At 41.9% G+C, this 25,704-nt stretch overlaps 1 protein-coding gene across 7 annotated transcripts in view; it reads left to right on the top strand.

The window, feature by feature from the left end:
- Window positions 1-25,704, top strand: part of THRB (thyroid hormone receptor beta) — a 382,589-nt gene that overhangs the window by 321,439 nt on the left and 35,446 nt on the right. The window contains exon 1 of one of the 7 annotated variants that reach the window (XM_031433895.2): window positions 13,898-14,225. The exons of the other annotated variants lie outside the window; for them this stretch is intronic. Coding sequence (XP_031289755.2) covers window positions 13,898-14,225 — 328 coding nt within the window. Of the gene's footprint in view, window positions 1-13,897; window positions 14,226-25,704 lie in introns of those variants that run through there. 7 annotated transcript variants of the gene reach the window in all.

The raw sequence follows: 25,704 nt of genomic DNA, 5'->3' as shown, positions 1-25,704 counted from the left end.
AAAGCCAAGAAATAATTATTTAAGCTTAAAAAAAGGAATCTAACTCACATTGTTCCACAAATAATAACTCCATTTTCCTCCACATTCACTTAACACCGGGGGTACTAGGGTGTCAGATACTGGCTTCTGTTTGTTGATATGCTTTCTTAGTTTGGCTGCAAATTTCAGGGGAAAGTCATGTCTTCCTCCTATGGTGTATCCTCCATGAGACCTAGAAAACTAACATACGTAGTATTGGTGTATAAATGATGTGAACTTCCTAATTTTCCTTAGCTTGACAAGCAGTTTTAATTACCTCGAGCTATTTGTAATCTCACATCTATTTTGGCAAAGCTTGGTTGAGATGTATTTTACACATCATGAAATTCCGCTGTTGTGAGTGTACAGTTCCCTAATTGTTAGTATAGTTGCCGAGTTGGGCAACCATGACCACAATCTTATTTTAGAATATTTCCATCTCCTCCAGAGAAACCAGAAGCTGACTTGCAGTTACCCTTCATTCCTGTACCCAGCCCTGGGCGCCCACTCACCTGCTTTCTGTCCATACAGATTACCTTTCGTGGACCCTACACAAAAGTGGAATCATACGATGAGACTGATGTCTCTCACTTAACATACTGCTTTTGAAGTTCATCCATGATGTAGCATGGATGAGAACTTTGTCTGAACTTTTTACCTCTAATTATTCTTCATGATACTTTCAAGTGTAAGTGGGGAACTGGAGCCTTTAATGAACAAAGAATACATCTTTTGAAAACGTGGCAGGGTCTAGATACTGCATTAGTTGTTCTTAAAGGTGAAAAAGCAGAGTAAATGCAGATGACTCAATCACTCATTCATTCTTCCTGTTATTCAGGGAAATCTGTCATAAAATTAATCTCCGATATGTTATTCTAGAATAAAGAAAGTATACTATAGCTGTTAAATGTCGAAGTCATTCTACTCAAATAAGCACTCAACTTTTCAAATCAAGTCCATCAGTGTGAATTACAGTGAAATAATCATCTTAACACATTAAATTAGTAGGAAATGGATCTACTTGGTGTGGGTGATTAAATTAGAAGTAATTAGAAATTAAAGAATACATTAAATGAATGACTATGTGATATACATGCCAAGCATATATGATATCCTTTTTAAAAAAAGTAAAATGTTGAAGAGCATTGTTTTCTCCTCGAGGTAGAGAAACAAACATTTTGATCAAAATACACATATGAAGTAGCATTAAATTAGGCACATCTTTGGAAAAACGGATAAATCATCACAGTGATCTTAGAATGTGTGTTGAAACACATAATTAGTTGTCCAGAACTTTCAAAACATTAAAATAATTCTCTATTTAGAAAAGCAGTGTGGAGGAGGAGGGTATATAGCTCAGTGATAGAGTGCTTAGCATGCATGAGGTCCTGGGTTCAATCCCCAGTACCTCCATTTAAAAATAAATAAATAAACCTGATTACCACCCCCTAAAAAAATTTTTTTAAGAAGTATTAAAAAAATCTTTAAAAAAAATCTTAAAAAACAATATGGGGAAGCAAGATAAGCACGTTCTAGAATAGCAATTCAAGAGCTGAAGTTTCAGTACTTACATCTTCCCTTAGTAGCTACGTAAGGGTGAGAAAACCTCTCCTCAGTTTCCTGCTGTCAGATGAGTGGAAATGCCTACCCCTGCGCGAGCCTTTTTAGTTGGTTGTGAAGATAACGCACAGTAGACCCCATCATCGTTACTTAGCCCATGCTCTAATTAAAGCTACACCAAAACTCAAATGTTAGGGTATGTTTCCCAGACTCTGATGGTCATACTTCATAGAGTAGAGTCATGAAAGGCTTGCTTTCGAATCAAATGTTTATTCGTCAAAAAAAGAGCAAAGATTCCACTGTTACCTTAGAAAAGAGAAGACTTCAGTGCTGATAACAGGGGGGTCTGAAATCTATTTTAAAAGCCTTACTTTGTTTCTCAATCTCCAGCCTTAAGGGTGCTGGTCTGTATTTACTTTTGTGTACATAAGCTTTTCGTTTGGTCTGGATTCTGACCTCTTTTGGGTGGAGGTAGGGGGGTAATTAGGCTTATTTATTTACTTACTTATTGTTAATGGAGGTGCTGGGGATTGAACCCAGGACCTCGTGCATGCTAAGCATGTGCTCCACCACTGAGCTACACCCTCACCACCCCTCTCCCCACCCCAAGCTCTTTTTGAGTATTATCTCACTCTTTCTAAGCACAAAGAGAACTTACGGATTTGCCTTTGGTCTTAGGAAACATCGGACAGAATATAACCCTTAACCTTCAACCTGGGAGCTCTAGTAAGCAAGACATTGTGCTGGAATGCCAGTCATCCATCAACACTCCTCCATCCGTTGGAAATGCTATGGAAAAGAGGCTTTGAAATCGCGCCAATGTCTCTGGGAATTTTGAGCATTACAACCCATTACTTCAAAACTTAAATGGAACAAATCTTGACTTTAGGCTGAAAGCCGACTATACATTATTTTCCAATATGCAAGAAAATATTTGATGAACTAAGCATCCATCAAGAATGTTGTAGGGGGAAGGTATAGCTCAATGGCAGAGCACATGTTTAGCATACATGAGGTCCTGGGTTCAATCCCCAGTGCCTCCATATAAATAATATAAACAAAACAAATTTTAGAAAACTAATTACCTCCCTCTCACCCCCCACAAAAAAATAATGTTTAGAAATATTTTGAGCATATAAAATTCCCCTGTCTGACACAGTTAAGTTTCTAGGCCCTGCAAGGAGGACAATTAATAAGCTGTGAAGAATCACTGCATGTCAGGGTGTCTTTTTTTTTTTTTTTTTTTGAAGTGGTAAGAACCTAAAGATTCTTTTTTTAAAATATATTTTTATTGAAATATAGTCAGTTTACAATATTGTGTCAATTTCTGGTGTACAGCCCAATGCTTTAGTCATAGAGGATCGTACATATATTTGTTTTCATATTCTTTTTAACCATAAGTTACTGCAAGATATTGGATATAGTTCCCTGTGCTATGCAGCATGAACTTGTTGTTTACCTATTTTATGTATAGTAGTTAGTATCTACAAATTTCGAACTCCCAATTTATCCCTTCCCACCCTCTTCCTCCCCGGGTAACCATAAGTTTGTTTTCTACGTCTGTGAGTCTGTTTCTATTTTGTAAATGAGTTTGTTTATCTTTTGTTTGTTTTAGATTCAACATATGAATGTTATCATATGATATTTTTCTTTCTCTTTCTGGCTTACTTCACTTAGAATGACATTGATTTATTCAAGCAGTTTCCCAGAAGGCAGCTCGGGCATGCAGGTCAGGTGCAGAGATGTAGAGCCTCCTCGACATTCTTTATGAGACTGAGCTCATCACAGTCTGCGGTGTCCCGGACCCCACTGTAAGCTACCGAGGGTATAAGGACAGTGAACTCAAGGCATATCTTATAGTCACGTCCCGTTTTCCAACTTACCGTCCTGTTTCCATGGAGAAAATACATCATAACTCACAATCTGGAGGATTATAATTTTTAGGGCATTCAGCCGTTGTCTACTCCCATTCACTCATGTGTTAAGCAACTATTATATGCTTATTGTGAATCCTTAAAATAACTTAAATATCCAGGAAATAAGCACTATACTTTTATCTGTAATTTATGCATTGACTTTAAGAGAACAAAGGTATAAACATAAATAATTATTTCAGCTTCAGTGCATGGAAAGGTAAGATTCTTCATGGAGATGCAATATTTTGGAAATAAGCTTGGGGCTTGCGGCCAAATAAACCCGCACTGAAATCACCCCTGATCAGCCCTATGATCTTGGGTGAGTTCCCTAACCCATCCAGCTCCCAGTGTCCTCATCTCTAAAACAGGAATGATGCTGTCTACCTACCAGATCGTTTGAGGTTTCAATGATACCGTCCACACGAAGGCCATTTCGTGGAACCTGGATCACCGTGTGGAAGAGAGCTAAGGCCAGAAAGGGGGACCATGTGTGACCAAGGCAGATGCAGAGATGCTGTTCAGCAAAACCAGAAATGCCAGAGATCAGGTTATATGAGCAAGCAGCAAGAGATAGGGATAAAAAACAATCCAGGGCCACCTTCTGAAGGACCTGTAAGGCTTTAAACGTTTTCTTAAAAGGTGTGATTTCAATCTGGGATGAGGGTTGGGAGAAGGAATCGGTGAGATGTTTTGGATTCTGTGGCAGACGAAGGGAAAGTCAGAGTAAGGTTAGAGGCATAGACACCTGTTGGGTTCACCGACTTTTCTCTTAAAGAGAAGAAGTGAGGAGTTTCATGAAGGTAGTGGCAATCTGGAATAGTCAGCTTTTTGGGACCAGATTGTGACGAAGCCAGAGAGAGAGAAATAAGCTGCAAAAGGAAAAGTCAAAGCAGGCAGGTTTTGCTGGAACAGATCTGGGTTTGAATCCTGACTCTTCCAATTACCAGCTGTGCCACTTTGGACAAATGAATGGTTTTTTAATCCATTTTTTGTTAACATGCATAGTCCTGGCTGCCCTGAGGGACCACCCATAAGGATTAATAAGATAATGTTTATACACCCCCAGCACGGAATCTGAGATGAGCTCAGTCTCAGCGTGGGGGGCACCGCAGAGGCATTCAGGGGGAGATGTTGGGTAGGTGGCTGGACCTGCAGGTCTAGGGGAGCACAATTAAGCACCACAAGCAAACAGGGCAAGAGTCGGAGCTGTGGGCATTGATGAGGTCACTTGGTGAGAACATGTGTGGTTAGAAGAAGGTTAAGGATAAAGCCAAGGGAGAGTCTACTGTAAAAGCAGGCAGAGGGGAGATCTCTTGAAGAAGACTGGATAGAGTTCATCAGAGATGGAGGAGGTGTCTGAGACAGGCATCAGGACGCAGAGGATCCTGGGGCACCATCAGCAGGCTGTGGGGCTGGGGTGGGTGAGGGGAAGCGCTTATGGTATTAGGACAGCATCATGTCCAGAGACACTGAAAGATTCCAAAGACACTGGAAGTCACTGCTCCTTACGGCTGCTGAGTGGCAATGCTAAAGTATGCAAAGTGCTATTATGCTGGTAGTGACTGGTCACCAGAACGCAAAGGAGAGGCTGGAAAAGTGGAGTGGGGCTGGCCACGTGGAGCATAGATTTCTCCTGGGTTAATTAAGCCTAAAAGGTTTCAGATCAAGGACAAAGCCAATACCCCTTCCAGGGCAAGCAGGAAACAGCAACAGAAGAAAGGGGCTCTGAGAATCCAGGGCTCCAGGTGACGGGCAGTGAGCCTGGGAAAGTTGGCAGGGCCCTAAGGGTACGGACCACCCGGGCCTTCCTTGAGGGCCCCGGTTCTCAGACGTCAGCCTGGATCAGGATCCCCAGGAGGGCTCGTCCACACCCGCACTGCCGGCCTCACCCCCAGAGTTCCTGCTCATATTCCTGCCAGATAATTTGTGTTTCTAAGAAGTTCCAGGAGATGGTAATGCTGGTTTCAGGAACCACATTTTAAGAACCTCTGACCTAAGGGGTCTTTTGGAGTCTATTTTATAATCTTTGTGGAACTTCAAAAGGCTGTTTTCTTTAACTCATTCATCGTATACATTCACCTGTTTCATCTAGTAAAATGCTGCTGTAGCTGGGTTGGTGGTATCTTTTGTATGAATGGGTCAGGCAACCATTCCATCTTTTTTTTTTTAATTTTTTAAATTGTTTTATCCAACTATTTTATTTTTTAACTTCTATTAATTTTTTTCATCTTTTGTCAGGGGAGGTAATTACGTTTATTCATTTTTTTAATGGAAGTACCGGTGATTGAACCCAGGACCTCAGGCATTCTAGGCATGCACTCCACCACTGAGCTGTACCCTCGCCCCCAACCATTCCATCTTAATGAAACAAAATACACAACCTCCAAACCTGGAATGAAGATCCAAGTCGAGGAAGCCCACAGGACTGCCTTCATGAGCACCTCCTTCTCCTTGAAAATCTCTCAGTTCAATTACTGAGGTTGCTCCCATCAGCTTGGGCCCCAAGCCTGTCCTGTTCTCACATCAGTGTTCTCATCAGAGCTGTCTCTCTTCCACTGCACCAGATCAGAATCCATTCCCTTTCTGCTAGTCAAACCATGTTGCCACATTTTCTAGCACATTTTTGTAAAAGCAAATTCTGCCTGGTGATGGATTAACCCAAAAGCCTCCCCTTGTATCCTTGAGAGAGCCATCAGCGGCTGGAACTATCAAGACGTTTTTGTTTGTTATTGAAGGAGAAAAATGAAAAACAAATTCAGAGCACAAGATGTTTTCAAAGAGGGAGGCTTTGAGTTTCTATTCCCACCAAAGCAAACTTGATCCCAGAGCCCAAAGACTTGATGTGGTCCCCTGAGGATCTGCACTTCATGGGTCCAACCAGCCCTGCAAGCAACCCCCAGCATATATGCAATAGAACAGAGTTCTGTGTTTTTCAAAGAATATTTCATGGAACGCTTGTAACAGATGTTACCGGATACACAGGGTTCCATGATGAGAGGTGTTCAGGAAATGCTGAGCTATGCAAAGGCATACAAAGTTCAGCAGTTTTCTTCTGCGAATCTCCAAGAGAAGGACACACAATTTACCAGACTCACTTGACCATAGAACCTCTTTTTTTACTGATTTTTCTTCAAAGCATCCCTTGGGACTGACATTCTGGACCACTTTGGGAACACCATCTGGGTGTTCACCCAGTAGCCATGGTGTTCATTTAATAAGGACCCCAAAATCACAATAATCAAGGGGAGAGTCAGTCATGCTAATTGACACATCTAGGACAGAGGAAGTAAAAAGTTCCCAAAATGGTTAGTTTGACCTGATCCTAGCCACTCAAGGTTTTGCACCATTTAGTAGAAGTCCTGAGGAGGAGAGTCAGTCCTCAGGCTGGGGACAAATTCCTTTCATTCCCTCCCTCCCGCCCCCCAAGCCTAAAGCACTAAAGTCAGTTGGGAAAATAAAGGTCCCACCTGGAAAGGAGGACCTGACAGCCCTAAAGTGTGAATACATTTTGGTCCCAATAACGACCGTCTACGGTGGGACAAAAGCCACCTTATCCCTCTGGGATGGGGTTTCCTCTGCGTCGAATAAAGTGCATATGGAATACACAGCTCAGAAGTTCCAGTTGTCATATCTGAGGATCCCGGGGGAAACCTCCGTCTTTGGAGGGTGGGGGGGACTTTAAGATCAAGTGGTCCCAAAGTGCCAGGAGCTTGCCCTGCGCTCATCTCTGGAGTTGAACTAATTTGGAATCTTTTTTAAAAAGAAACAAGTCAGAAGATTCCAGACATCCAAAGAGCAACAGAGCTCAAGAAGTTATTCTGCACCCTTTCCTTTCCCCCCAAATATGTCGCCTACATTAAGGTACGCTCTCAGCACTCATATGGTGAGACCTGGGCTCCCACCCCCCATGTCTGTGAAAGGATCGTTCCTCAATGTGAGTGGCTCCTTCAGAGGGCACGCCATGTTTCTACACTTTCTATAACCTCTCTGAGAGCAGAGATGTTTGGTAGTTGTGACCTCCATTCATAATTCCAAGGCTCAGTGGAGGTAGGTTTAAGAAGCCGGTCTGGGTGGCAAGGCTATAGCTCAGTGGGAGAGCGTGCGCTTAGCATGCGTGAGGTCCTGGCTTCAATCCCCAGTGCTTCCATTAAAATAAATAAATAAGCAAACCTAATTACTTCCCCTTAATTACCTCCCCCACCAAAAAATTAATTTAAAAAAAAAAAAAAAGAAGTCTATCTCTGTTCTCCAGCAGCAAAATATAAAAGAGCAAACTGGCTCAACTCGAGACAGACAGATGTCTCCCCAGAACTTTCCAAGCCTAAGAAAGTCCATTTATTGCAACAGATAACATTTGATCTTGTTTTGGAAAATGCACATAGTTGATGCCCGGAGAGTCCCCCATCTTTCTTCTGGGAGAACAACTAATGTCACATATGTGATGAGCGTCAGGGGCCCTCAGCCTACAATGGAGTCAAAAGGCCCCTGAAACCCAGAGAATGTGACTCGTACGCTGAGTCTTGAAGGATGAGAAGGGCCCTGCCCTGTGGAGGGACAGAGGGAGAGGCGTTTCAGACAGAGAAGAGCACGTGCAGGGTCCCTGAGTCACACAAGAAGAGCAGGGGTGCTCAAGGGCCGGCAAGGATGCCATTCTGGCTGCTGTTGCCGGTATGAGAGAGAGCGGGCAGAGGGGTTGACGTGAGGCGGGGAAAGGCCATCTTTTGGTGATGAGTTTAAATTTTACTCTAAATGCAGTGAAAAACCATGGCAGGTTTTAAGCAGGGAAGTGACATGATCCAGTGTGCAGTTTTTCAACCATGGCTCTGGTTGCTGTATCAGGAAAGAATGAAGAGGAGGGTACAGCTCAGCGGTAGAGCACGTGCTTAGCATGCCCAAGGTCCTGGGTTCAATCCCCAGTATCTCCTCTAAAAAAATAAAATCAAACCTGATTACCTCCCCCCACACACAAAAAAATTAGAAAGATAAATTAAAAAAAGAAAGAATGAGACTTTGAAAAGAGTGTTTTATATATATACACATATATGTCCCTGAATCACTGTGCTGTACAACAGAAACTAGCACAACATTATAAATCTAACTACACTGCAATTTAAAAAAAGAAGAAGAAGAAAAGAATTACAGTGAGGCCAGGCCAGTTAGGAGGCCATGTGAGGAGTTTGGTGAAGAGGCAGTGATGTTTTTGTCTAAGGTGATGGCAGTAGAGACAGAGAAGGGGTTGGATTAAAATATAGTTTGGAGGGAGAACCCGAGAACTTGCTGATGGACTGGATGTAGGTAGAGAGGGAGTGTGAGGGTCAAGGAGGGCGCCAAGGTTTTGGACTTAAGCCCCCAGGAGGGGGGTAGTGGTGAGATGGAAAGACCACAGGAGGAATGGGTTTTAGAAAGAATGAAGTCAGAGATGTCTGCTTGTTGCAAAGATGAGATGTCAGTGGATAGCAGGACACTAGGTTCTGATTTTCGGATTCTGTCATCCGCATGTAACTGTTATTTAAAGCTATCAGGAGGGGTGAGATCGCCTACAGCAGGGATGGCAGATTTTTTTCTAAATTGCCACATGCTAAATATTTTCACGGCCACGTGGTCTCTGTCACAGCGATGGCATGCTGCTGTTGTAGCGCAGGGTAGATGCAGAAGCAGACACTGTGTAAACAAGTGAGCACGGCTGTGTTCCAATAAAACTTTATTTACAAAGCAGGTCCTGAGGCCGTATTTGTTCTGACTCCTGATCTAGTGAAAATGTAGACTGAGAAGAGAAATATTCCAAGATAGAACTAAGGCACTTCAATAATACTTATTACTATGTATATATAATTATATCACTTACTATGCAGTCACTGTTCTAAGTGCTTTACTTATTTATATTTAACTCAATCTTTGCAATAACCAGTGAGGTGGGTACTGTTATTTCTATTTTACAAACAAAAAAACTGACCTAAATAACAAGTTGATTTCTTTCTCTTGAGGAAAAAAAAAAAAAACAATTCAGAGGTTGGCACTGAAGGCTAGTATGATGATCCTATGGATTTCTGCAACCTAAACTCCTTCTAGTTTATTCTTCTGCCATCTCTAGATATGACTTTCATCCTCATGGACCAAAATGGTGGCTGGGACTCCAGCCATCACATACACATTGCAGGCAGCAGGAAGAAATAACAAAAAAGAAGGAGAAGCAATTGGTATGCACCAGTCATCTTTTCAAGTTGTCTTCTAAATTTCTTAGATTCTGCCTTACAATATTTCTTTTTATTACATCTCATTGGCTAGAAGTTAGTCACACAGGCACACCCAGGTGTAAGGGAGACTAAGAAACAAGGGCCAACTAAAATTTAGAGGTTCTATTACTAAAGCAGAGTAAGAACCATCACTAGAGTAGAAGCTAGAAGTCTGGGACCAGTGGCATAATGTTCATTATCTTACTTAATCACCTTTTTTGCAAGTATAGCTGATGACACTCCCCCGAAGGCGTTTCTGCTCAGCTGCCTCCCATCTCTGGCCTCCACTGTTGAAGTCTCTGTATTCTCTAAATGCCAGCTCACAGGGTACCTCTTCCGGGAAGCCCACCCCGGCTCCTGAGGTGGAGTCATCCTGTGTTCCCATGGGGACGATTCTTGGCACCAGTGTTTTTAAAGTTTATGGGTGATTCCAGTGTGCAGCCTTATTTGAGAATTAACACAGTTGAAAACAGAAGAAAAGAGATTAAAAGAGAGAAACAATTTTCCTCCTTGAGAGACACTGACAGCTTGTTGTTTACCTACGAGGTTTTCAAAACAAGATTGTTAGTCTCACCCTTTTAGGTTATTTCCTCGCAGCCGTGGACAGAGGTGTATTTATATAACAAATGATTATCGATTGAAACACTTCTAATGAGAATTGTTAAAGCCCTCCTGAGTTTATTTCAGGCGGTTTGATGCTCTATGGGTCAAATAACTCGTAAGCGTCTTCTAAGTAACCAAATTAGAGTAGTCAGCCAGGGAAAGAAGAAAACAGCCTTACTGACGCTCACCTCATTTGTGACCCAGAATATGTTTAAATTGCTTTATCGACTTCACGAAGAAGCAGGCCAGATCGATCACCAGTGGCAGCCGTGTGATTGCTTCTGGCAGGGTGTGAGGGGCTATATTTCAACTTCAGTGTGAGCGTTGAACTTCATTTCCAGCTAACGGTAATGAGAGTTTCACACCTTTATAAAAAGTATCCCCACTTGGGAATCTACAAAAAAAAAAAAAAGATACAAATGAATTTATTTACAAACCAGAAAATAAACTCACAGACATAGCAAACGAACTTAACGGTACCAAAGGGAAAAGGGGTGGGGGGAGAGGGATAAATTCAGAATTTGGGATTAACAGATACACACTGCTGTATATAAAATAGATAAACAAGGACCTACTGTGTAGCACAGGAAACTATATGCAAGATCTTGTAATAACCTATAATGGAAAAGAATATATATATGTATGTGTATAATTGAGTCACTTTGCTGTACACCCAAAACTAACACATTGTAAATCAACTACCCTTCAATTTAAAAAAAAAATTTTTTTTAAGAGTAATCCCCAATGGGTACAAGAAAGAGTGCATTTCAGAAACGTTTGTACTATCTTCCCCAAGAGATAAAAGTTAGCAGAGGAGTGGGTTCTCTTACATATGTTTCAAAGCTTTTTTCCTACTCAAAGATTTCTGAGGGAATTCAGGATTGTTTAATTCAATAAAAATGCTGCTGGCTCTCGGCGGGTCTTTCAAAGGTTTGGTGAAAACTGAGAGGAAGAAAAGATTTTGCAAGGGCCATTCTCCACGGCAGCGTGTAGATCCAGGTCTGGGACAGAGTAACACTGGCTTTTCCAGCCCGCTTAGAGATTTCAGAGAATTGTTTTTAAGTGTTGCTTTGTAAGGGAACTTAAGACTCTGGCTTTCGTGGATACTGTTACTGGTGAAAAGCGAGAAATTGCTTGGATTTGTGCCTTCGGTGAAATCAGGAGCCAGGAAATGCACTGACTGGGCAAAGCTGCAAAATTGGATGGATTTGACACGCAGCTTCTAACGAGAGAGCGAGACCTCGGAACATATGTGTTTGCCAGGAAAGAAAACTGTTTTATTGAAAGGTTAATTTTCAGATTAGTTTGGGGAAATTGGAGATAAATAAATGAGATCAGGCAAAAAAAAACATAAGGCCTGGATCCTTTTTCCCGGGTATTTCAGAAAATAGTCATTGCTTCCAATGAAATGTTTTGACATTTTCAGTAGGGAGAAAATGTGAATTGTAATGTGATGTGTGTGTGTTCTTAAAAACACTTTTGAATAAATCTTTTATTTGTTTTAAGAGTAACCAGAGAGTAAAGACACTGTTATAACGTGAGCTGTGATCTTCACTCCTCATGGTAACTTTTATGCTTTCTAGGATGGCGCATTTCATTTTCTGGGTTCAGATGTAGCAAAGTGGAGAAAATTCCCTTACTTGCTTTGTTGTTCCACTGCAGTCTTTCAAGGAGTCTCATTACTAAACGTCCAGCGGGTCTGCCTGGGTTTTTCTCCGTCACCTTGTCTCATCTGTTGCTTGTTCTCTAATTCTTAACCTTCTTCCCTTGAATCGATGGCCCTGTTGCTACAGGTCTGAAATCGTCAGCCCTGACAGGCTCCCTTGCGTGGCAATGGTCCACCTGACTGTATATGGAATACACCTGCCATGAAGCAACTCGGGGGCAGGGACAGTGGTTGACCCTTTGAATCGCCATCTCTGCTCCCACCCACCTCCCTACTCTGTACTTACCAGATGCCCCACAGATGTTTGCTGAATGACTGTAATACCCTCCTTTCTCCGGTCCTATGTCCCTGCCCCAAAATTCCACATTGCAGTTGACTGGAACTTTGAGTCCAAAGCGGAGGTCTCACTGTTGAATATTACAATATTACAATGTCTGTGATCCCTGAGGAGGGAAATACCAACAGGTCACACACTTGGGGACCAGCGGGAACCCAAATGCACATGTTACCCGCCCCTGCTCTGAGGCCAGCCCTGCAAACCGGGTCTCCAGTGGAAAGAGAAAGAACCTCTACCTTCAAAGAAAGCAGCCTCCACCCTTTCTGAATCACATTCTAGAACACATGTGCTCAGCTGATCCACATGGAGGAAACCCCGTCAGTCACTGTCCTAGCAGGCGTTCGTGCTCTGACTTGATATTTGATATTTATGCTCGAACTTAGTGAAAAGACATGGCGATTTTCCTTTTCCCTCTTGGATCACTCTCTTTAAATGTCAAACGCGTGAATGCTGCTTAAACCACAATTAAGCGCGAGATCATCTCACAAGCAGATTTGAATGGGAATAAAATGATAATCGTACACGGTGCCCCACAGGCTACTGTGAGGACTGCTGTTAACCTCGAGGAGAAGGCGGGGACTGCTCGGACAGAGGGGTGTTCTTATTTAAGGGGGTGGCACGCTCTCCCCCTCGTGCTTATAAACACAACCAAGACAGAATGAGCCAAGGGAGGCTAAGCTCAGGGTCTCGTGTCGATTAGGCTAATGATGTAGCAAATCATCAAGTGCAAGGGAGCGGAAGAGAACTCGCCTGCCAGCACCAGTGGCATTTTCAGACGTGCCTTCCTTGGCCCGGTTTTTTTGCTTTCTCTCTTTGTTCCTTGGCGTGTTTTAAAAACCTGTGGGCCCTGTGTGTCATTAGGAAGATGGTCGGATCCTGCTTTAGAAGAAGCCAATCGGTGACATTCAACAACAGATGTAACCTCTACCATTTGTGCAACTAGATTAATATCCTGGAGTCAGTCATCAGGCCTGTTACTGCTGGATTTTCTCTGGCCCGTGCTAATAAACTAGATTATTGATTTTAGGATTTTCGGTGTATCCAAGGATATTCTCTGAGATGTCTTTATAATGTTTCATGCTTAAGTTGTCAGCTGAAATGACATAACAGTGAGTAATCATTTTCTAATCATGTTGAAAGGGGTTAAAAAACAGCATATAAAACAAATCTTCCCAGCTTCGGAGTAACAGGGACTTCCTTGCTGTCCCTCCTCGGGCCGGGGCGGAGGTCGTCCCTACCTGCCTGCCCTCTTCCCCAGGAATTAGCTGCATTCGCAGCTTAAGACCTTGGAGAGTCAGAAATCTGCTTTCCGATATGTCTGAATGGCAGGAGAGCTCCAAAGACACCTCGATCTAAATAGGATTTTAGCACATCAGGTGCCATCCCCGGGTACCGCGGGCTGGGTCGCCGTGCTGCTGGTGGTGTTTATTCATCTGTCCTCTCCTTTCATGTGTATGGATGCACGCTTCTCGCTGCATATGCCCGGCTCCCGGGGTGTATGGGCCGGCGATGCATGCATAGCGTGCGTGTGTACGTAAAGCAGAAACTGAACCAGGGGAGCAAAATGAACTACTGCCTGCAAGAACTGTACGAGGTACACCCAGCTGCCGGCAGCAACTGCTACATGCAGGCCACTGATTATTACGCGTATTTCGAAGATAGTCCAGGTTACAGTGGTTGCACCGCTCAGGCTGTGCCCAGTAACAACATATATATGGAACAGGCCTGGGCAGTGAATCAGCCTTATACCTGTAGTTACCCTGGAAACCTGCTGAAAAGCAAGGACTCTGACTTGGACATGGCCCTGAATCAATACAGCCAACCTGAATATTTCCCTGAAGAAAAGCCTACTTTTTCTCAAGGGCAGTCGCCATCGTCCTCTCAAAAAAAAGGTAGGGACCATTTTCCTTCCATTTGGTCAAAGTTTCCGGGTGGCTTTCCGTGGTGTTTTCAAGTTGCGGTTTGCATGGGCTTCGTCAAATCGTTGACTTTGAAGGCTGAACGTTTGACATTTAAAATAGAAGTAAAGAGAGGTTGCTAAGTGATTGAAAGGGGTCTGTGGCCGGCAAGGATTTCCAAGCACTTTTTTCCTTCCTCGATGCAAGCTGGTTTGGGTTTGGAAGCTGTGTGTAGACACATCCAGGTAGTCTGCGTGTATGCGTGTGTGGATATAACCTGCCCAAAGTGAAGATCGGCAGCTTCTTTGCTAAAGAAAACATGCAAAGGCTGCTGCTCGGTGGACAGGCACGGTGGCATTTGCAGTGCAATCATTCTCCTCAGCTCGGGTTCAGATTAAAAACTCATCTGACCATTTCTTGGCACTTCATATTAAAAGTTTATTGTAGCCAACTGGTAAAATATTTTAGCGATTTTTTTTTGTTTTTGGCCAGTGCACTAATGCTGATATGTCGGGATTTGTAAAAGTTCTTTTTAGTATATTTACGTAGCCACGTACGCTGGAAGGAAGCTGCTTGTACATGCTGTAAGAATATAAAACTCAAAAAGAAACTGATGCATTTGTCTTGCCATTGTGTCCCTAAAGTTGAACGTGTCTGCAAATCACAGCAAAGGAAACTGAAACATCTCTCAAAATATCCAATATTCAAACAAGTTCAATAGCCATTTATTTTAATGGGCACTGTGGCTTTCCAGTGCTGTTAATTTTCTATCAGTAGAGCCTGTCTTGTATTACCAGAAAATAAAATAAAAGAGGCAAACAGGAAGTACTCAAAGAACTTAAAAGCAACTGCCAGATAGAAATGTTTTGGAAAATAGCTTAAATTCTAGTGCAAATATGCCAGGACCTCGTTTTTTGCTTGTTTGTTTGTTTGTTTTCTGTGTACAGTCTACAGGATATTGCAAAGGAAACCAAATGTATAGGTTCCTATAATCCGCAAGAATGCAATGCCCTTTGATCTTCAAAGATGAATTTCTCTGTGAAATTATCCTGAAACATAATGTGGTTTATTTGCTTGTGGCTCCTGTAAAAATTATCATTGGCTTTTCTAACTGTGACGCCACAATTAAAAGTAGCCAGTTTTGAAAACAATTAAACCAAATCTAAGAAAACAAACTACAACTAATATCCCTTTTAGTTTTGATCACATGCAGTGTTTGTATTTTCTGTGCTAGTCTGTAACTTTCACATGTGGAATGTGAAGGGAATTACAACAACATAAAACATATTCAGAGTCGTCCATCTGCGTTTTCCTTGAGCTACACACCCTCTCAAAAAGCATCAGAATTTCTCGTTATTACAAGGGGCACACCATATCAGACCCCTAATGGGAACGTTTCAGACAGATTGAATATGTGCTTTCTATTTCATTTAATATTATACTTACAAGTAATTTACCTTTGAAAAAAAGTTAACATTGCCTCATTGGACATGCCTAAATATGCCGTTCATAATGTTGCAGGATGTCAAGAAAATACTGGTCCGTCTCTGTATTTGGCCATTATGCTATTCTTAAAAATTCTTGCAAAACTTTGCAAGCTTTTACTCTTTTTTCTTTTGTCATTTCACCACGTTTTCTTCCACCAGCCCTAGAGAATATTTACTTATAAAATGTTAAACGAGCGATTCTCTCCTAATTAACTTGACGCATGAACTGGAGGCTAAGACACATTGTATGCATATATTGATGTAATTTCTCAAAGCCATATGCCATTGAAAGGCCACTGCCACCTGCCAAACTCACTAAATCAAAGCAGGCAAATATTCTTAAACGCGCCATTATTTACTGTTACACGTCTTTAAGTAAATCCCAGTAAAACTAAACCCAGCTGTTAACTGTCTCTTAGGACAAAAGGTCGTACCCAACACATTTATCCATATTGATCCATCATTGATTTTTGTTGTTGTTGGCGGACATTAGTAATATCTCCTTAAGGCAAAATTAAGACTATAAACAGGTGTTCAGTGGGGCAGGCCTCATTATTCCAATTGGATTTTTATCCATTTTCATGAAATTCATAATTGCTTCATCTGCGCCTCTGCTGTCACTCCTGCTCTGTAAACTCTTCAATAATGCAGCTGTCTTAACTTTTTCATCATTTTTTTAAGGGTGGCTTATTCTCCAGCCTTTAATTGGAGTTTCCTAGTATGTAGAGAATGATTGTAATCTTGTTTTAAAAAAAAAAAAGTATGTTAGAAGTACACAGAGACAAAATAAAGGAAGGCTACGAAGCCCAGTGACAAGACTGGTTATCTTAATAGTAGATTTTGGAGTGACTGCATTCTCTTTGTGTTGTTTTCTGATGTTTTTACATTTATAGCCCAGAGGGGGGAAAGTTACCAAGCTCCTGAAGTATTAAGAACATGAATTCAGAGTCAGAATTCAGCTGCTTGAATCAAACTTTTGTTTAAAAGACTTTAAGAATGGGTGGAGGAAGGGGCAGTGTAATTTCCACATTGAGAGGGGCTGGAATGCAGAATGTGATATCTGTCAATTTTCTTATACTAGGCGAGAAAACACATTTTTTTTAAATTTTTAAAAGTGATGGACAAATAAAAAGCACTCTAGCAAATCACTCAGAAGATAGGAGCTCCTAATTTTTTTTGTCTTTCAAGTAGCGAAGCGGTGATTTGTTACGTTAAAATCACCCACACAGTGGGCTCCGCCCCGCACTTCCTCCCTGGCCCCAGCTCAGGAGTCAGGGGAGAGGCAGTTTGGAAATGAGACCAAGGGGAAGGGCTTTGGCAGCCAGGGTGCTATGTCTTCTCCTTTGTGGCCGAGATTTCAGCATAGCTAAAAGCTGATATCTTTTTCTTTTTTTTTTTTTTTTTTCTGGCGGGGGATGCTGGCTGTTTCCACCAGAAATTCCAATTACATTCCAAAGTCCCCAAACAGCTTGAGTCTGGCCGCACTGCGGGCAGCTTGGCCAGTTCGTCTCTGGGTCTGTTTTAACAGAACCCTTTGCTTGACATCCTCCGTACCATCTTTATAGGAATTGCATGTCCAAAAAGTAACCTCGTATGCTTGCATCGAAGCTGGTTATCATGTCCAAGAGAGAGAGTATTTCCTGGTTTTGAGCCAAGATCAAGGATGGGGTATGTGTGTCCTGTTCAGTTTCGGGGTTTCGATGGCACATGTGCTTGTTCGACAGCCACGTTCCTAGTATTACAGAAAGAAAAACTAATAACCAAAGCAGAAACTCCACACAGAGCTGTCCTTTCTGTATCTGCTTTCACTGCCCCCTCTGTCTCTTGTCAGGAATCTAAATCTAAATTTTTTTCACACTCTGTAGCTCTCTTGACTGCATGTGAATAAGTGTGTAGACATTAGAAATGGAAATGAAATGGTAAAGTGGGGGATGTTTGAAGTGACCCACATCAAGAGCATTGGATTAAAAACAAGAGCTAAGCCCCAAAGAAATACGATCTCTAATTAGAATTTCCTTGGCCTATTTTAAAGTTAAAGAAGCCATTACAGAAAACAGTATGGAGATTCCTCAAAAAACTAAAAATAGACTTACCATATGATCCAACAATCCCATTTCTGGGTATATGTCTGGAAAGAACTCTAATTCAAAAAGATGCATGCACCCCAATGTTCATAGCAGCACTATTTACAGTAGCCAAGACATAGAAGCAACTTAAATGTCCATTGACAGATGACTGGATAAATAAATTGTGGTATATTTATACAATGGAATACTACTCAGCCATTAAAAAGAATAAAATAGTGCCATTTGCAGCAACATGGGTGGACCTGGAGGTCGTTATTCTACATGAAGTAAGCCAAAAAGAGAAAGAAAAATACCATATGATATCACTTATATGTAGAATCCAGGAAAAAAAGAAGGACACTAATGAACTCATCTATAAAACAGAAACAGACTCACAGACATAGTAAACAATCGTATGGTTACCAGGAGAAAAGGGAGTGGGAAGGGATAAATTTGGGAGTTGGAGATTTGCAAATGTTAACCACCATATATAAAAACAGATAAAATACAAATTTCTTCCGTAGAGCACAGGGAACTATATTCAATATCTTGTAATAACCTTTAATGAAAAAGAATATGAAAACCAATATGTGTATGTATATGCATGCCTGGGACATTATGCTCTACACCAGGAGTTGACACATCATAACTGACTATACTTCAATTTAAAAAACGATAATAAAAAATAAAGTTAAAGAAGGGTTTGCTATACAGTAGAGTTGGGAATGGGAGGTTCCAAAGTCTGCTCAGGGGAAAAAAACATGTTACCCAAGAAACAACTATCCTTAAACCCTAGGATCACACTCAGACCAGTGAGAGGAAGGCAGGAAAGGAAACAAAAAAGGGGAAATTTTATGAGTCCATTGCCATAATCACTCCCAACCACGAACTTGAATATGAAACAATCGCAGTGTTTCAATTTCTCTGTCTCTCTCCCCTGAGGGCTTCCCCTCTTCGGCTCCCTCCCTAGGTCGTCCTCTTCCTTCCCCACTCTCTCCCACCCCTAGTCTTCCTCTCTATTTGAACTGGTTTAATTTAAACACATATCTGATCAGTCCATTCAAAGAACTCAGTGTTGCAGGCATCATGTTTTTAAAATGTAATACTTACGAGGTTAATGCAACTGCAGGTGTTTCTGCAATGCTTCTGTAATTGTAAGGATGCTGATATCAGGTTAGGATTTCAAACGGGCACTGCCACCCATATAGTATTAAGAGCGAACACCACTCCAGGAAACAATAGAACCATTTAGAAACTTTTTTTTAATACAAAACACATTGACTGTTCAAAAGGTTAAATGCAAGTGCCTCTCAGCACCCAGAGTCCCTGCCCCTTCCCCAAAACAGTTGGAGTAATCCTCCTACTCAGTATATGGAATTACTGAGCCCATAAAAACTGACAACTCCCCACCTTGTGGTCACTCTCTCTTGCCTTCTGAGATGGCCCGCACTCTGTCTATGGAGTGTGGATCTGCTTTTACTGCAAACTAAAGCCCCCACACCTCTCGGTCTCTCTCCCTCTCACCTTTGGAGATGGCCCGCGTTCTGCCTGTGGAGTGTCTGTCTCCTGAGCCGCTCTCCCTTCTGAGTGAGCTGGCCCACGTTCTATGATCCGTGGAGTGTGCATCTCTCTGAATAAACTTGCTTTCACTTTACTAAACCTCACTCTTGAATTCTTTCCTGCGTGAGGCAAGAAACTGTTAGTCTCTGGCGACAGTACTACGTGCCAGTGCTCACTCGGGATCAGCATCCTTCCTTTCCCACTCCCGTGACTGCTGCCCTTCCATGCGCTGTCCTTGGTACCACGCTCAGCTCAGCGCCCTCTGGACCAGCTGCTTTAGAGAATTTCCTCAGGTCTCCAGGAGACTCCCAGAACATGCTTTCAAGGGTTCGCTCCACCCGCCCTGTCCCTTGTCTGCAGACTCTTCCTGCCACGCTGTCCTGTCCTCTTCTCTGCAGATCCCCACCCACAAGGTCTTCCTCTTCCAGGCACTCCGTTCTTGCCTGCCCTCTCCACCCACCACAGGGCTCCTCCTCAAAGCTCATGACCTGTTGGATCAAACACTAACTCCACAACTCTTTGCTACCCTAGAGAGTCCCATTTTGATTCTGGTTTTGTGCTTCCACTCACACTGTCTGTTCCAGAAATGTCGGCCAGTTTCCTCTCTCTGCCATACTGCCCTCTGCCCCATCCCGGAACCAATGACACTTTTTTCCCAGCCACCACCCACTGCCAGCCGCACCCCAGTGTGTGCCCTGCCTTTCTCAGCCGGCATCCCTTCAGGTGACCAACTCATCTCCCATCCCATCAGCCTTTTCTATTTTAACCAGCACCATATTCACTACAAAAGCCCCACTCCCAACTGGACCTGACTTCAAAGACTGGTATCCCTTGCTTAATACAATAGTGCTGAATCATTGGTGTAAATTACCTCTTTTTTTTTTGGAAGAAAGTAAATCATATATAATGTGTATTAGACCGAGTTCCTCCATCTTGGCACTAATGACTTCTGAGGCCAGGTATTCTCTGTTGCAGGATGTCCTGTGCTGTGTGGGGTGTTTAGCAGCACCCCGGCCACTACGCACACACACCAGTGGCATGCAACCCTCACCCCTCGCCCGGCTGTGACCACCAACGTAATCTGCAGATATTGCCAAGTGTCCCTTTGGGGGGCAAAAATCACCCTCAGTTGAGAACCACTGCATTAAAAGAGCTTAATATTTAGAGAACATCTGAATTAACTGATTTTTTGTAATGTGAAAAATCCTTCCTCAGCTTTCAAACTGAAAAGTTTAGATTTTTCTATATTGAGTTGTTTCAAATTGGAATATGCTTGAACATACGTGTGTATATATATACACACACAACATGATAGTTACATGTGTGTGTCATGGATAATTCCCATGGTCTGGATGGGGTTCTCCTCATCATAGAGACTTGATTATATCCACTCTTGTCTAGATCGTAAGCATGTGAAGGCAGTAACCTCCTTGTCTTCCCACCCTGTGACGTGCATATCTACCGAGCCTGCAGGGACACCTTTGGGGAGACCAGCACAGCTTGTAATGACAGTGATGTTTTCCTGGTGACAAATGCAACTGCCCCTTCTCTTCATGTGACACCAGGTTGAAGAGCCGCTAGCCCACATTTTTAGAGCCACAGCCTTGAACCTCATTCCGAATGGATTCTCAGATAAAGAAAAGACGCCCATTTTTTCAAACATGCAGGGCATGAAATAACCCTGGGTGCTTCTGTGCAAGCCCAGTGCCACAAATTGACTCTGAAAGCAAAATCAGAGGCAGCTGTGGTGCCCTTTGTGCTCCCTGCCCCATACCCACTCTTCTAATACACTTGACCTTCCTTCTTGCTAACCCAGCCCCTCTTTTAAAACAGGAAATGATCTCATTAGTACCAGAGGTCTGAAACTCCAGTGCTTACAAGCACCAGAGAGCTGACATGAATACGAGAGAGGCACAGTTGTTTTGTAAGGACCACTTGATTAAATCTGTCAACCATCACACATTGTTTATATGTTGTAAGAATTTTCACCTCCAAAAAGAAATACATTATTTCATTTTTCTTTGAATCACTTTTGCCTCCCCCCTTTTGACAAAGATAAAAATTCTGTGAAATATTTCTTTACGTGTAAAGAGACAATGCAAGAATTAATGTAAAGGGCAACTGACCTCTGGGCTCAGAGTTGGGGCCCCCCAGGGCGTGGTGCTGGTGTAAGAAGCAGGTCTCTTTACTAAGAGGTGGCCTCCCTTGTCAGTCCAGTTGATTGTCGCCCTGTGAGAATCTGGGCTCAGTATTGCCAGATCTTCCCATTTCTTTTCACACGAGGCAAGAAATCTGGGTTTTATATGAAATCCTGGTTTTAAAAATTGGCTCAGATTTTTAAACACTCTGATAGCTAAACACTGCAGACTGTGTGTGTGGCCTTTTGATTAAAATTTTGACTGACTCACCATGCCGGTCTTTTCCCTTTCCTAGTAATTTGCATCTTCAAATGTTTTACCTCTAATTGTAGATTGAAAGGTTACGTCAGCTCCTCTGGGTCAGAGTCTATCGGGACAGGGAGAAGCAAGGTTAGTAAGGGACTTCCTGTGTGTGAACCTGTGTTATGCCCAAGCCTAGCCCTAAAAATCATATATTTTAATTTCAGGAATTCTTGAGTGAGAAGAAATAACCTAAAACTTGCTTTGCCCCATTTTCTGCCCCAAGAAACCCAGAGTTCCTTGTCATCACATTGTCTCTCCTCTTCTGGGTCAACACCTCTGACCAGGTTCTCCTTCCGCCTCCTTTTCCCTCCAGCCCCTCAGGGCTCTAGAGTTTGAAGGCTTGGGACTTGGGTGTATTCACCCCCCAGCCAGCCAGAGGGCAAGGTGTAAACCAGAGATGCTCAGTGAGGACACGGCAGGGAGCAGAAAGACGGTGCTGTTCTGAGGAAAGATTTCATGAATGGGAGCCTCTGGGCAGCTCTGCTGGAGATTCGCAGGTGCATGAAAGAATGCCTTTAAAGTTAATGCTGCTTTGAGTTTGAACCCCGTGTCTTATACAGTAGGTCATACATGGTTGTTAAACAAATGGATGGATGGATGAAAATAGTATTTATTAGAAGGCTAAATATTAACTGATGGAAGACTTGGTATCTAATACCAAGAATTAAAAGTAAAAAGAATCATGATTTGTATCTTGAGAAAAGGCTAAGAGATGAGTTGTTTAAGATTTTTTAAGTATATAAAGAAATGACATCAGGAAGAAGGTGCCAGTGGGGGACAGGGGGGACTTAAATCAGAAGGGCCTGAGCTGTGGGATGAGCTGAGGACGTGCCACATAAAATTGGAAGGATAACTAAACATGCTAATGGTCTAGCCTCCTTAGGGCTGTGAGACTATATTCTCATCCGATCACCTGACCCAAACCACTCAGGGTTTTTTGCTGAGTCTAAGCTGATAGTTCCACACCGTGAATCAGCACCTCTCTTAACTGCCCAAAGCATTTCCCACCACCAGTGGTAACCACTGCTCCTTCTAGATTCCGGGACAGGTTGTGTGAGACTCGTGGTCTTACACGGACGGTAAGATTAGCCAGGTGGGAAATGGTCTCTGAGTGCAGCTCCGCTCCCTGCCCCCGGACCACCCGCCTGGGCTGCTCCTTCCACTTTACAGCAGCCATCAAGATCGATCTGCCGTATATTCTAGGCCCGAGGACCATGTCTGCCGAGGTGACAAGCGGTGCCAGTGTTTCTTCTCCTAGGACCTGAGATGCTCTCATAATTCACTCAGAAGAGTTAAACTAGCCAGCCTTCTGATTTTACCCATTCGTGGGAAACCAAGTGAATTGCATTCAGCGCAAACCAAGAAGCCAAGCTTACGGCCTGTTGTGTGATTCCTAGCGCAAATGTACACAACTTTCCCCTTCCACATACCAAGTCCCTCTGAGAATCACGTTTTTTTTTTTTAAATTAATGTTAGCTACATCACGGATCAACATTGAAAACATTATGCTAAGTGAAAAGCCAGTCACAAAAGAATACATATTGTATAATTCCATCCGAGAATGGGCAAATCTGTAGAAACAGAAAGTAGATTAGTGCTTGCTTAGAGCAGAAAGAGTGGAAGGGACAGAAGGCATAGGGAGTGACTTCCAAAGGTTTCTTTTGGGGTTGATGAAAATGTCCTGAAATTGCGTGTGGTGATGATTTCACAACCCTCTGAATACATCAAAAAACATTGACTTGTATGATATGAATTATATCGTAATTAAGCTCCTAGCAAAAAAAGGTAAAAAAATAATGTTAGTAATATTTTAACATGTTGACCTATTTTACATAACGTGTTGACCTATTTCACGTGCAAAATAATACTTAGCAATTAATCAGACATTGCCAAGTGTCAACTAAAAAAAATTTCCAAGTCCTTTGTTGGACCAACAGACAGAGTTTGCTATCATTATAATATGCTTGATAAAATGACAGCATAGTTTATTAGCCTAAAAAAAATGTATCTGCAAAGATGAAAGCTGGGGAAAATACATCATGCTGGGACTATCACACATAGGTCGAGATGCAGCTTTCCTATGCAGGTGGCCAAGAGGCACAAGAAAGATGCTCAACAGCATTAATCATCAGGGAAATGCAAATCAAAACTGCAATGAGATATCACCTAACACCTGTTAAAATGACTATCATCAAAAAAAAAAAAACACACAAATAACAAGTGCTGGTGAGGATGTGGGGAAAAAGGAGCCCTGGTTCACTGTTGGTGGGAATGCAAATTAGTGCAGCTACTGTGGAAAACAGTATGGAGGTTTCTCAAAAAACTAAAAATAAAGCTACCATATGATGCAGAAATTCCACTCTTGGGTATATATCTGAAAAAAACAAAAACACTGATTTTAAAAGATACATGCACCCCAATGTTCATAGAAACATTATTTACAACAGCCAAAATATGGAAGCAACCTAAGTGTCCATCAACAGATGAGTGGTAAAGAAGACGTGGTGTGTGTACCAATGGACTATTACTCAGCAATAAAAAAGAATGAAATTTTGCCATTTGCAACAACATGAATGGACTGGGAGGGCATTATGCCAAGTGAAATAAGTCAGGGAGAGAAAGACAAACACTGGATGAGATCACTTATATGTGGAACCTTAAAAAATACAACAAACTTATGAATATAACCAAAAAAAAGCAGACTCACAAGTACAGAGAACAAACCAGTGGTTACCAGTGGGGAAAGGGAAAGGGGAGGGGCAAACATAGGAACAGGAGAATAAAAGGAACAAATTATTAGATATAAAGTAAGCTACCAGGATATATTGTACAATGTGGAGAATATATAGCCAATATTTTATAATAACTATGAATGGAATATAGCCTTTAAAAATTGTTAATCACTGTATTGTATACCTGTAACTTATATAATATTATACATCAACTATACGTCAATAAAAAATTTAATTTGAAAAAAAGATGTAGCTTTCCCAACAACATGAAGACATAGTCTCCATCTGCCTTTACCAGGAAGGTGCATGTTTTAGTAATTGGGTCACTTTGTTATTTAAAAGTTCCTTCGTGTTTCGTAAGTTTGTGTTTCAATACGCACATGAGCACATGTGCACACACAACCATACTAATCTAAGATGTGGAAACATCAAAATGCTGCTTCCTATCTCTGTGGTAGAAAGTTGATAGGTAAATTTGGTTTTTGCTAATTTATGTCTTTCAGTTTTTCTACAATGAATCCTATTCCTTATGTCATTTTTTATTTTTAAAAATATGGACTTTGTAAGGGACTAATATACACATTGTTTTTGATTCTTAACAACTGACCTTGGAAGTTCATTGGTAAATGTTAGTTAGATCCAGAATATTTCTGACCATTTTCATTATGACTCTCGCCCCAATTCTACACCCTTGATAACTAGTTAGTTCTCTGGACACATAGCCCTCGTGGAATTTTTATGTTGTTTCTTCTTATGGATGGACTCCCCAAAATCGTATTTGGAATAAATTAATGCCTGGTGAGTTTTCCTGTAGCTTTTGTTAGTATTTCTCATTAAATTTGAGTCACAGCACCGTCAGTTACATAGAAGACAGTGGTATACAACCTTGAGATTTCGGGTTTATGATCACGTAAAGAGGAACCTAACCAGCAACCAAAACTCTTTTCGAGTGTAATGAACAGTGGTTTCCATAGCCCAAAGTAGAGAAGTGAGCAAATTGTATAAAATTCAGACTTCACATCTCTTCTTTTGGTGATGGCACCTTAACCAAACTGGCCCCAACATAGTGATTTTCATTTCTGCCCAGATCACTAAGTCTTACATGAGCTTGAATCTGGATGTCTTAGTCTTTTTTTTATTATTATTGAAGTACAGTCAGTTACAATGTGTCAATTTCTGGTGCACAG

The sequence above is a fragment of the Camelus dromedarius genome, chromosome 2 (genome assembly GCF_036321535.1).
Source record: "Camelus dromedarius isolate mCamDro1 chromosome 2, mCamDro1.pat, whole genome shotgun sequence".
In the NCBI taxonomy this organism is placed as follows: Eukaryota; Metazoa; Chordata; class Mammalia; order Artiodactyla; family Camelidae; genus Camelus; species Camelus dromedarius.
Note: the sequence above shows the minus strand (reverse complement) of the source record. Positions and strands in the feature narration are given on the sequence as shown.